The sequence below is a fragment of the Bufo gargarizans genome, chromosome 1, assembly GCF_014858855.1.
Source record: "Bufo gargarizans isolate SCDJY-AF-19 chromosome 1, ASM1485885v1, whole genome shotgun sequence".
Classification (NCBI taxonomy): Eukaryota; Metazoa; Chordata; class Amphibia; order Anura; family Bufonidae; genus Bufo; species Bufo gargarizans.
Window position 1 is genome coordinate 619,043,727 of NC_058080.1, and position 12,333 is coordinate 619,056,059.

General features: G+C 45.7%; 1 protein-coding gene across 1 annotated transcript in view; it reads left to right on the forward strand.

The window, feature by feature from the left end:
* Positions 1–3,199: 3,199 nt before the first annotated feature.
* Positions 3,200–12,333, forward strand: part of REEP5 (receptor accessory protein 5) — a 113,304-nt gene continuing 104,170 nt past the window's right edge. The window contains exon 1 of the mRNA XM_044275933.1: positions 3,200–3,302. Within this exon, the coding sequence (XP_044131868.1) occupies positions 3,209–3,302 (94 nt within the window). The 5' untranslated portion in view covers positions 3,200–3,208. The remainder of the gene's footprint in view (positions 3,303–12,333) is intronic.

The window sequence follows — 12,333 nt, forward strand, 5'->3', positions numbered from 1 at the left end:
GAACAATGTGGGTGAGATTTCTCTGAGACAGAGGAGCAGAATCAATAGCAAATATGGGAATAGGTCTCTGTAGTGTACAGAGAGACAAACCCATAGTGCGGGCAAAATGGGCATCTATCAAATTTACCCCTGCTCCACTGTCTAGAAAGAAAGAAATAGTCTCTGTCTTATCACCAAAAACAATAACCGCTGGCAACACAAATTGTGATGTACGTATGGAGGAAACGTATACCCCCCGGCTGACATCCTCCACACAGCCTGGGGTTAGTAGTTTTCCGACGTTTTTTTTGTTTCTGAGGAAAGAAGGACAGACATTAATGAAATGACCCCTCTCCCCACAAAAAAAACAAACCCCACGCCTACGGCGAACCTCAGGAGGATGGACCTGACGAGTAGTTCTTCCTAGCTGCATAAGCTCGTCTAAGTCCGTACAGACTAACTGCTGCTTGGGAGGGGTTACCAATGGCTCCGGTTTTTTCAACCTGTCCCTAAGGCGTCTATCTATACGGATAGAAAGGGACATAACTGCATCAAGGGAAAAGGGGGTCTCATACAATGCAAGCGCATCCTTAACCCTTTCGGATAACCCAGAGCAGAACTGACTCCTGAGAGCCGGGTCGTTGCATTGGGTATCCGTAGCCCACCTACGGAAGTCAGAGCAATACTCCTCTACCGGCCACTCTCCTTGTAGGAGTCTCCGTAATTTTGATTCAGCCAGTGCGACTCGGTCAGGGTCGTCATATATGAGACCCAAGGCCCCGAAAAACTCATCCACTGACCGAAACGCCTGAGAATCAGTAGGTAAAGAGAACGCCCAGGACTGCGGGTCCCCCTGCAGCAGGGAAATAACAACACCCACCCGCTGTTCTTCATTACCAGAGGAGTACGGACGCAGTTTAAAGTATAATTTACAGGCCTCACGGAAAGTCAAAAACTTGTCCCTTCCCCCAGAAAATCTGTCAGGGAGAGGGACCTTGGGTTCCGCAACAACCTGGTTACCAGTAGCAACCGCTGGGCTTGCGGTCTGTTGTAATTGCTGCTGTTGCTGGAGGACCGACGCAACTCTGTCTGAAAACGGCTCGCCATCACTGCAACATGTCCATGGTTGAATAAACTTAATAAAATAAAAAACGTGAATACAAACCATACTAAAACAGCAATTGGGGTGGGGTCAGTACTACCACAAATATTTACCATCAACTGTGTTTAGACCCTTTAAAAAATGCAGATAGTCCTGTGCAAGGTTAAAACTATGAGAGCAATAGGCATAAGGAGGACGTTAGATGGAAATCTCAGGGGTTGCCAGCAGCACAATCCGACAGAATAGTGAACAAACTGGGATATAGACTTCTAATGGTGGTACACGCCGATAGAGATCCTGACAGAGTGACCCAATTCTTTCACACACTCCAAAAAACAACCGCAGACACCTGTAATTGAGGAAAATTCCCCCCAAAAAAACATTCAGACAGGCAGGTTACAGCCTGCTGTAACATGGCTGACTGACTGTTTAAAAACAACATTTTCTACAAACTACAGGCGACTGCAGAGGAATCATGGAGTGTCTGGAGCCCGTTAGCTGAACACACGTTTCAAACAAGCCCCAAAAATTAATTTAAAAACAAAAAAGGATTCATATGTTGCAGGTATTGAAGGGGTAAAACCAATGGCGTACCGCCAATAGAGGCAGGGTATGCGGCTGCTATGGGGCCCATGGGAGGGGGGGGCCCGGAGTGGATGTAAGGCACCGCCCCCTAATTACACTATTACAACAATGGCTGCTGTGGTGCAGCCAGCGCTACTGTCTTGAGTCCCTGTCTGGGGCTCCGACGGGCAATGCTTTCCTTGTGCTCAGGGCTCCCTCCACCTTACATGCTTTGAGCACGTCCCTGCGCCAGCTCCAGCACTCCGGCAGTAACCTCCTGACACAGAACTAAGTGGGCGGGGTTTGGGAGTCAGGACCTGCTGCGCAGCCACAAACAGATAATGTGAGTAACTGTATGTGAATTGTGAAAAAAAGGTCATCATGGGGAGCGGGGGAACTTGGGCTGTTGTTAGCCAGGGGGGGGGGGGGCTCAGGGGTTGGGACCGTACCGGGAGCTGGTTGGATTCTGCCTGGGGCAGCAGCAAGAAGTGCTTGCTGCTGATGCTTATTATATAGAGGACAGTGTGCCCCAGTGTCCCTATGCCTGGGACAAACTAAGCAGGGTAGGGGGGACGCACATTGTCCTATATAAAAGCATCAGCAGCGTGTATATGTAGTATATATATATATGATGCACCCCCATGTATTTCTAGCATATACTGTATATAAACACATATATTTACATATATATATATATATATATATATATATATAACAATACATAGGGGGCATTAAATATAGTGCAGAAGAGATCATTGAATATACTAGGGGGAGGGGGGAATTATATATACTAAATAGGGAGCCATAGTATATACTAAGGGTAGAGGGGGGTGCATTATAAATATTATAGAGGGGGCCATTGTATATACTATGGGGGAGGACAAGCATTCTATATACTACAGAGGGGGTCATTCTATATACTATAAATACAGAAGGTGCATTATACTATAAGGGTGTGTGTGACAGCATTTTACATACTATCACTACAGGGGGCATTATCCTACAGGGGGCATTATACATCTGGACACTGCAGGGGGTGCATTATATGTAGTGGCACTACAGGGGGTATTATAATACAGGGGGTCATTATAACTGCCGTGGACACTGTGGCAGGGCTGTATAAATACTGGGGCACCATAGGGGCTTTATGACTACTGTGGGCTCTATAGGGGTGCCTTGTAGAGGTACCTTGCTACTGTTGGGGCACTGTAGGGGCATATATTTCTACTACTGGCTGTATAGGGGAATGTTTAATATTGTGGTTACTGTGTGGACATTATTATTGACCACAATATGGAGGGCATTACTACTAACAGGGTTGCTATTTAGGGTACTGTAGGGGGCACAGTTACTACTGGGGGCAGTCTGGGAGCACTATTACTATGGGATCAACTATCTGTATGGCACTGTCATTTCTGCAGTATAGCATTTGGGGCACTGGGATCACAGCGGGCACAGTATTGGGGTAGCAGGATGACAATGTTGGGGCACCAGGCGAAGGAGGATGATGCTAGAAAAGAGAGGCATCTAAGTTGTTTGTTTCAAACTCTGCAGAGATGAGGCATGGCGGAAATAATTTGTCATGGCGGTCTGGTCCGAAGGGAGAAGATGACAAAAGAGAACGTCTACATCGATGAGACATCATCAGATGTAAGAAGTATGTGCGCTGTATGTAATGTCCATCCACACATGTCTTTAACAGTAGAGCTGGGGGAGGGGTTGGATTCAGAATATAGATAGATAGATAATAGATAGATAGATAATAGATAGATAAAATTTGTTACAAATGTTGTACTTTATATTTGTGCGGCGGGGGGTGGGTTGTGGCTAGGATGGCCAGACGTCCGGTTTTATGCCGGACAGTCTGGTTTTTAGACTCATGGTCCTCCGTCTGAAGCAAGGCCAGGACGGACAGTCAGAAGTCCTCCTTTGTTGTTAGACGGCGGGTCTGCTCACTTGGTCACTTTAAGGAGGCAGGGACCGGCCCCGGCGGCAGCATGTTTGGATCTGCGTGCTTACATGACGTCGACGTTATATCAGCGCGCACGCTGCATCGGCCAATTGTGCAGGCGGGAACTGTCAGGAACAGAGGAGCACCGTGGATGGGAGAGCAGCAGAGGTGGGCACATAGCTCCTTAAGGAGCCAATACCTGGGGATGGAGATCGGGCGCAGCAGGAACTGAGAAGTTTTCATGGGCAGATGTTTTGGAGAGAGGTCGGAAGTCTCTACAGTGTGAAGATCAGCTAAGCGTGTAGTGTCTACACTTACTGATAGGGAGTCATCCAGGGGAAAGCAGTGACCAGGAGAACAATTGGAAGCATGGGCTTGAGTATATAAAACAGACAAACTGAAGAATCACAGGCACAAGGTGGAGTGATCCAAATAGAATAGGGAATATTGGAGAGATAGAAGAGCTGGATTGGCCAGGTTCACACACAGCATTTGTCTAGTGGAGTATTTTACATGTGAAAGAACAGAAAATCCCATATTTACATGGGGTGGTAGTATACTATACGTTTTTTATCCTGCCTGTGATGGGGGCGTGACTTATAGATTTGGGGCGTGGCCGGTGAGGTCAGGCTTTCTGGGATGAAACCAGTGGCCACCCTAGTTGGGGCCCAATACTAAGTTTTGCTATGGGGCCCCATGATTTCTATGTACGCCCCTGGGTAAAACAGAAAGCAACACAACCCAAAAAAAAAAGGCAAAACAAAGGTTACTTCAGCAAACAGTAGCACATGTCTCACAGCAGCCATTTTCTAGCACGTGTTCCTCCTGACACAAGCAGTGCACATTACTGGTGAAACTTTACAAGTACCATACTGCTTACCTCAACGTGACGATGAGCCTTTCCTCAGGAGTAATGCTGCGCCTCATATTGGTGTCCATTAAGGTAAGGAAAGTATGTAGAGACGACAGCAAGCGATCAAATGTAGGCACTGACATCCGACAGAAGGAATAGAACTTCTCAGGATGCAGCCGCAGATCTTGATATAGGGTATGGAAGTGTCCTTTCCGGTAGCGTTGTGAAACAATCGGATGGACCCAAAATCGTCGCCTTCTACCCGGTGCCTCATTCAACAAAGGAGGGCGCGGACCCCATTGCCGAGAAATGAGCCAATGCACCAAGACCTCTTCCTCTGAATCCGACATGGAGAAGCAGCCAAAATTACCTCTGTACTCTGGAAAGACTACAGAAAATGGCCACAAAAGCATATTTAGGTGCTCTTCATTTATACCAGTATCCTGGTTTTCTGACGGGCCGCAAAAAAACAGGAACACGGACACACGGAAGCACAACGGAAGCAAAAACAGCCACGGATCACGGAACAACGGAACCACGCTTTGCGGGACGTTAAAAAATACTGTAGTGTGCATGAGGCCTATATCTGTGAGATGGGTTGGTCTTCTGAATGGGTCTGAAAAACTCATGATGCACCTGAGGCAAAGTTCAAATCTGATTTTGGTTTAAACCCTTTCATGACTGGGTGATTTCCCATTTTTGGGGTTTTCGCTTTTTACTTCCAGCTCTCCCAAAGCCATAACTTTTAATTTTTTCATTCACATAGCCGTTTGAGGGCTTGTTTTTTTGCGGGAAAAGATGTACTTTCTAATGGCACCATTTACAGTTGCCTAAAATGTGGTGGGAAGCTGGCTAAAATTCCAAATTGGGTGAAAGTATGTAAAAAAAAAAAAAACACCATTCCGCCACAGTTTTATGGGGGGGCTTTTTGTACACAGTTTCCTGCGTGGTAAAACCGTCCTGTTACTTTTATACTTCGGGTCAGTATAATTACAAGGATACCACAAGGTGTATAGTTTATACTGAAAAAAAAAAAAAAAATTTTTTTCATTGCTATATAACTTTTTTTTATTTTTATGTGTATGGAGCTGTGTGAGGGCTCATTTTTTTATGGGATGATCTTTACTTTTTATTGATATTCTGGAGTGTTTATGACTTTTTGATCACTTTTTATTCAATTTTTTGTGAGAGGTGAGGCCACCTCTGCCAGATCTCAAAACCGGAAAGGAAAACGCAGATGTGAAAGTAACCTGATACAGCTAGCACCACTGTAAATGTGTCTTTTATCCATTGCTGTCATGTGGGCAGCTTTTAACACTAGAGAGCAGTCTTCAAACACCATATACACAAATAGTAATTGTGATTGTGGTTCCTGAAATTCAAGGAATTGTAACAGCGCCAGTTGTTTGCAAGACTGCTGAACTTGATATCACCCACAGCAGTCACTTTTAACAAGTCCTAATCAATGGCATTTGATACTCGGATAACCCCAAAACTTGAGCAGAGCAGAATTACATAACAGACAGATGGTCACAAGAAAAAAATACATGAAGGATATCATATTGACTGAGAACAAATACAGAATATTAAACTTACCGGTAGGCGACATTAAACTGGATGAGGATGGTGATAGATGAAGGAGATGGAGTTAGGCAGTGGCATACAGATGGAAAGCAGTGAATGCAGGTACAAGGAATAAAACCTATAAGAAAATGAGCCTGAACTGCTAAGTTCAACAAGACAGTAAGAAATTCAAAAGCCAATCTGCAAAAAAGAAAGCTGGACCCACAATAAACTCAACAACTACAATCAACTAGCTTGCATAATATACAATACTTACTAGCAGTTAGAGGAACAATGGGAAGTTGCAGAGGCGCTGTATCTGTATTAAGTAGCAGCTCCACTGACAGTGCAGAGTCAACAGTGAAGTAGAAGACAATGGGAAGCCATGAGAAGAATGGCTTACCAGTGAGAGTTGTAATAGGGATAAGCAGGGACAATGCCCAGAGAACTAAAGTATGGTGCTTGGCGTGGTAGAGGATGAAGGGCACATCTGGCAAAGGGACACACAGGGAAGTGGCATTATTTGTAGAGGATCGAAGCCTATGTGGTGACAGGCAGGGAAAGGAGGCACATGCGCTACGCAATGGAAGAAGTTGCATGCTACCTCATGGCCTTGAATGTAGAAATGTCTTAGCAAGTATGTGGGAAAGCGGAAAATATGGTAAGGCTACAATAGAAGAATAATTGAAGTAATAGGCAAGCACACCAAGGCACGTGGGATAATTCCAAAAGCCCCATGATGTTCATGACTAAAAGAATAAACAGAAGTCCCGATTCAGCCCTTTAGGAACCAGTGATTGCAAAGTGTAAATTCAAAAAGCTCAATCACTAGAAATAACCCACTGTCTAAAATCTGCTGAATATTCCTGAACTGTCCTATGGTCCTATTTAAAGTATGAAGTGAAGACTATTTAACCTGAAAGAAATGCATCCACACTTTTTAAAGCAGGGTCTTCAAACCTAAGACCAAATGCCCAAGACTGAGAATCCCCCTGGAATCTTAATAATTCCAACAATTTGGGTCTCTGACTCTAGGCCTCAAAGAAAAATACTGTTTACAACTCTCACAAAAAAATTTAAATTGCGTATGATCAACAGAAAAGTCGATTTTGTAAATTTCTGTGATGTTCCGAATAAGCCAAAGTAAGTTGTTGCCAAACAAGCAAGAGCATTTTGCATCAAAGAACCCAAACCCCGAATCTGTTGACATGATGTAAGAAAGCTGGGTGTTTACAAGGCTGCAGAATTTGATTTTACCTATAGGAATAGCTTTTCCCAAGTCCTAATGAATGGCTATAGGTACGAAGATACCCTTTGTGGCATATATCTGGCACAGAGTCTGTTGCACAGCATGTTGTGGCAGAATCTGTGACTTCTTCCCCGCTCACACCAGGTCTAAAAAATGGGGCGTGGCAGGGAAGGGAACGGGCCTGGTTTAGGTGTAGAAAATGGTCTAAGGCCTCCTGCACATGAACGTATTGTGGTCCCCAATGCACGGACGGATCCAGACCCATTCAACTTGGGACACCTATGTTCGTGTGCAGGAGTTTCTAAATGTAAGACAGCAAGAAAGCTGTCTTACATTTAGAATCGTCGATGGATATGCCAAAGATATGTAGAGGCCGGCACCCCTACATAACTTTGACGATCCACCGCCAGCTCAGGAGCTTATTAAGACCGGCGTCTAAAACGCCTCTCTTAATAAATGTGTCCCTTGGTGTTTCAGCGATTTCCTTGCGTTTTACCTACATACCAGTAGCTTACGCCGACTGTGTTGATGGTTTCATATTGATGTAAAATACAGCAGGCACCAGGCCACTATGACAGGGAACAGCGATCACACCAAACCCTGTAGTTTAACCCCTCAGATGTCACAATCAACACATATCGCGGAATCTTTGGAGTTAAGGAGAGAGGTGTGCCTCCCTATGCCTTCCAATCGGAAGCCCCGCAGTGAAATTGCAGTGCTCCAATCAGTTAGCAAGCCTGCCATAGTGAGCTTCCTGCTAAGCTGTGCACAAAGCACAGCTCAGCAGGGAGCACAGTATAAGGCCTCATGCACACGACAGTATTTTTTCACGGTCCGCAAAAACGGGCCGTGATCCGTGACCGTTTTTTCGTCCGTGGGTCTTCCTTGATTTTTGGAGGATCCACGGACATGGTGTCCGCCTGGCCGTGCGGAGCCAAACGGATCCGTCCTGAATTACAATGCAAGTCAATGGGGACGGATCCGTTTGACATTGACACAATATGGTGCAATTGCAAACGGATCCGTCCCCATTGACTTTTAATGTAAAGTCAGGAGTCCCTATTATACCATCGGATCGGAGTTTTCTCCAATCCGATGGTATATTTTAACTTGAAGCGTCCCCATCACCATGGGAACGCCTCTATGTTAGAATATACTGTCGGATATAAGTTACATCGTGAAACTCAGATCCGACAGTATATTCTAACACAGAGGCGTTCCCATGGTGATGGGCACGCTTCAGGTTAGAATATACTAAAAAACTGTGTACATGACTGCCCCCTGCTGCCTGGCAGGTGCTGCCAGGCAGCAGGGGGCAGACCCCCCCCCCTGTTTTTAACTCATTGGTGGCCAGTGCGGCCGCCCCCCCCCTTCCCCCCTGTAGTTAACTCATTGGTGGCCAGTGGGCCCCCCCTCCCTCCCCTGTAGTTAACTTGTTGGTAGCCAGCCCCCCCCTCCCCTGTAGTTAACTCGTTGGTAGCCAGTGCCCCCCCCCTTCCCTGTAGTTAACTCATTGGTGGCCAGTGGGGCCCCCCTCCCTCCCCTGTAGTTAACTCGTTGGTGGCCAGTGGGCCCTCTCCCCTCCCTCCCGCTCCTAATTAAAATCTCCCCCCCTATCGTTGGTGGCAGTGGAGAGTACCGATCGGAGTCCCAGTTTAATCGCTGGGGCTCCGATCGGTAACCATGGCAACCAGGACGCTACTGCAGTCCCGGTTGCCATGGTTACTTAGCAATTTGTAGACGCATTATACTTACCTGCGAGCTGCGATGTCTGTGTCCGGCCGGGAGCTCCTCCTACTGGTAAGTGACAGGTCTGTGTGCGGTGCATTGCCTAATGATCTGTCACTTACCAGTAGGAGGAGCTCCCGGCCGGACACAGACATCGCAGCTCGCAGGTAAGTATAATGCGTCTACAAATTGCTAAGTAACCATGGCAACCGGGACTGCAGTAGCGTCCTGGTTGCCATGGTTACCGATCGGAGCCCCAGCGATTAAATGGGACTCCGATCGGTACTCTCCACTGCACCAATGATAGGGGGGGAGATTTTAATTAGGAGGGGGAGGGAGGGGAGAGGGCCCACTGGCCACCAACGAGTTAACTACAGGGGAGGGAGGGGGGGGGCCCACTGGCTACCAATGAGTTAACTACAGAGGAGGGAGGGGGGGCTGGCCACCAATAAGTTAACTACAGGGGAGGGAGGGGGGGCCCACTGGCTACCAACGAGTTAACTACAGGGGAGGGAGGAGGGGGGCCCACTGGCTACCAATGAGTTAACTACAGGGGAGGGAGGAGGGGGTGCCCACTGGCTACCAATGAGTTAACTACAGGGGAGGGAGGGGGGGGGGTCTGCCCCCTGCTGCCTGGCAGCACCTGCCAGGCAGCAGGGGGCAGTCATGTACACAGTTCTTTTAGTATATTCTAACTAGAAGCGTCCCCATCACTTTGGGAACGCCTCTGTGTTAGAATATACTGTCGGATCTGAGTTTTCACGAAGTGAAAACTCAGCTCAGAAAAAGCTTTTATGCAGACGGATCTTCGGATCCGTCTGTATGAAAGTAACCTACGGCCACGGACACGGATGCCAATCTTGTGTGCATCCGTTTTCTTTCACGGACCCATTGACTTGAATGGGTCCGTGAACCGTTGTCCGTCAAAAAAATAGGACAGGTCATATTTTTTTGACTGACAGGATACACGGATCACGGTCTCAGCTGCAACGGTGCATTTTCCGATTTTTCCACAGACCCATTGAAAAAAAACGAAAGGGGCACAACGGCCACGGATGCACACAACGGTCGTGTGCATGAGGCCTAATGCTATTCAACCTAAGAAATAGATCTCTATCAGGGTTAATGGGACAAGGGATCAAAGATCCATGATTGTAACCCCCTAAGGGGGTTAAATGTTATTGTTAAAAAAAAAGTTTAAAATATATATATATATATATATATATATATATTAAACATTTCAATCACCCCTCTTTCCCAATTTTACATATAAAAATATATTTAACAATAAAAAAAACATTTGCTGCGTCTGAAAATGTCTGAACTATGAAAATACTTAAAAAATTTCCTTTGCAGTCAACTCCGTAATGTAAAAGAAATTATAAACAAATGATTCGCTGTTTTTTAGTCACTTTGCCTCCCCCACAACAAAAAATTTAATAAGGGCTTATGCACACGAACGTATTTTCTTTCCGTGGCCGTTCCGTTTTTTTTGGGCGGACCATATGCAGAATCATTTATTTCAATGGGTCTGCAAAAAAAGGAAGTTACTCCGTGTGCATTCCATTTCCGTATGTCCGTTCCGCAAAAAAAAAGAACATGTGATATTATTGTCTGCATTACGGACAAGGATAGTACTGTTCTATCAGGGGCCAGCTGTTCCGTTCTGCAAAATACAGAATGCACAGAGACGTCACCTGTATTTTTTGCGGATCTGTTTTTTGCAGACTGCAAACTACACACGGTCGTGTGCATGAGCCCTAACAGTGATCAAAAATTCATATGTACCACAAAAATAATACCAATAAACTACAGTTTGTCCTGCAAAATACAAGCCCTCATACTGCTCAGGCGATGGAAATATAAAAAAAACTAAAAGCTATGGCTGTCAGAAAATTTCGATATGAAACCTTTTTTTTTTCAAAGGTTTTTATTTTTTTTAAAGTAGTAAAAACAACTATACAAGTTTGGTATCACGATATTCGTATTAAGCTGCAGAATAAGAATGCACTATCAAAACCCCAAAAACCTTGGTGGATTATGGGTTGTTGTTGTTTTCATTTTTTTCCCCAATTTTCCAATAACAGACATGATAAATTAAATGGTGCCCTTAAAAAATACAACTTATCCCACAAAAATAAGCCCTTATATGGCTAAAGGAATAAAACATTTAAAATGTTATGGCTATTGGAATGTGGGGAGGAAAAAATAATTATGCAAAACCAAAAATTGGTCCGGTACTTAAAGGGGTTCTGCACTTTGTTTAAACTGATGATCTATCCTCTGAATAGATCATCAGCATCTGATCGGTGGGGGTCCGACATCTGGGACCCCCGCCGATCAGCTGTTTGAGAAGGCAGCAGTGCCGCGGCCTTCTCACTGTTTCCCGCTGGCCGAGTGACGTCACAACTAGTATTACTGGCCTGGGCGCGGCTAAGCTCCGTTCACTTGAATGGAGCTGAGCCCCACCCAGGCCAGTTGATACAAGTCGTGACGTCACTCGGCCAGTGGTAAACAGTGAGAAGGACGTGGCGCTACTGCCAGCGCCCGCTACCTTCTCAAACAGCTGATCGGCGGGGGTCCCGAGTGTCAGACCCCCCTGCCGATCAGATGCTGATGATCTATTCAGAGGATAGATTATCAGTTTAAACAAAGTGCAGAACCCCTTTTCAGAGAGTCAATTAGGGGAAATTATGCCATGGCATCTATAAACTTATTAGAGAGACCTAAACGATTCTGACTACACAGGGTTACGTTATGCCAGTCGCTAGTAGGGATGAGCGAATCGACTTCGGGTGAAACATCCGAAGTCGATTTGCATAATACTTTGTTTGAATACTGTACGGAGCGAGCGCTCCGTACAGTATTGGAATGTATTGGCTCCGATGAGCAGCAGTTATTACTTTGCGAAGTCTCGCAGGATTTTGTGTAATAACTTCATAAATTAATTTTTACTGTAAAAAACATTTCTCGAACTTGGGTTCGGTTCCAAGGTACTTGACACCCGTCTTGTTGATGGGTGTCAAGTTACAGGTCGCACAGGTGACAAAGAAGAGGTATGTTAAAAAAGTAGCAGGACCTCCAAGCAGCATGGTAAGGCAGACAGCTTCCATGCTCAGGAGGTGAGTAGGGACCATGAAGATGGGCCTCCCTGTGCTGACCTTACTATCACTCATGGGGTCGAGCTTGTTGGCTATCCTCAGGAGAGGTCATCAATATCAGATCAATAGAGTCCAATGCCATCACTACACTAATTACACTGCACTGCTGCTGCAAGCTAGACAGTAAAGAAGCCACAGGGCTCACACAAGTGCTGTGGCCTATTCAAACATCTGATCATTGGA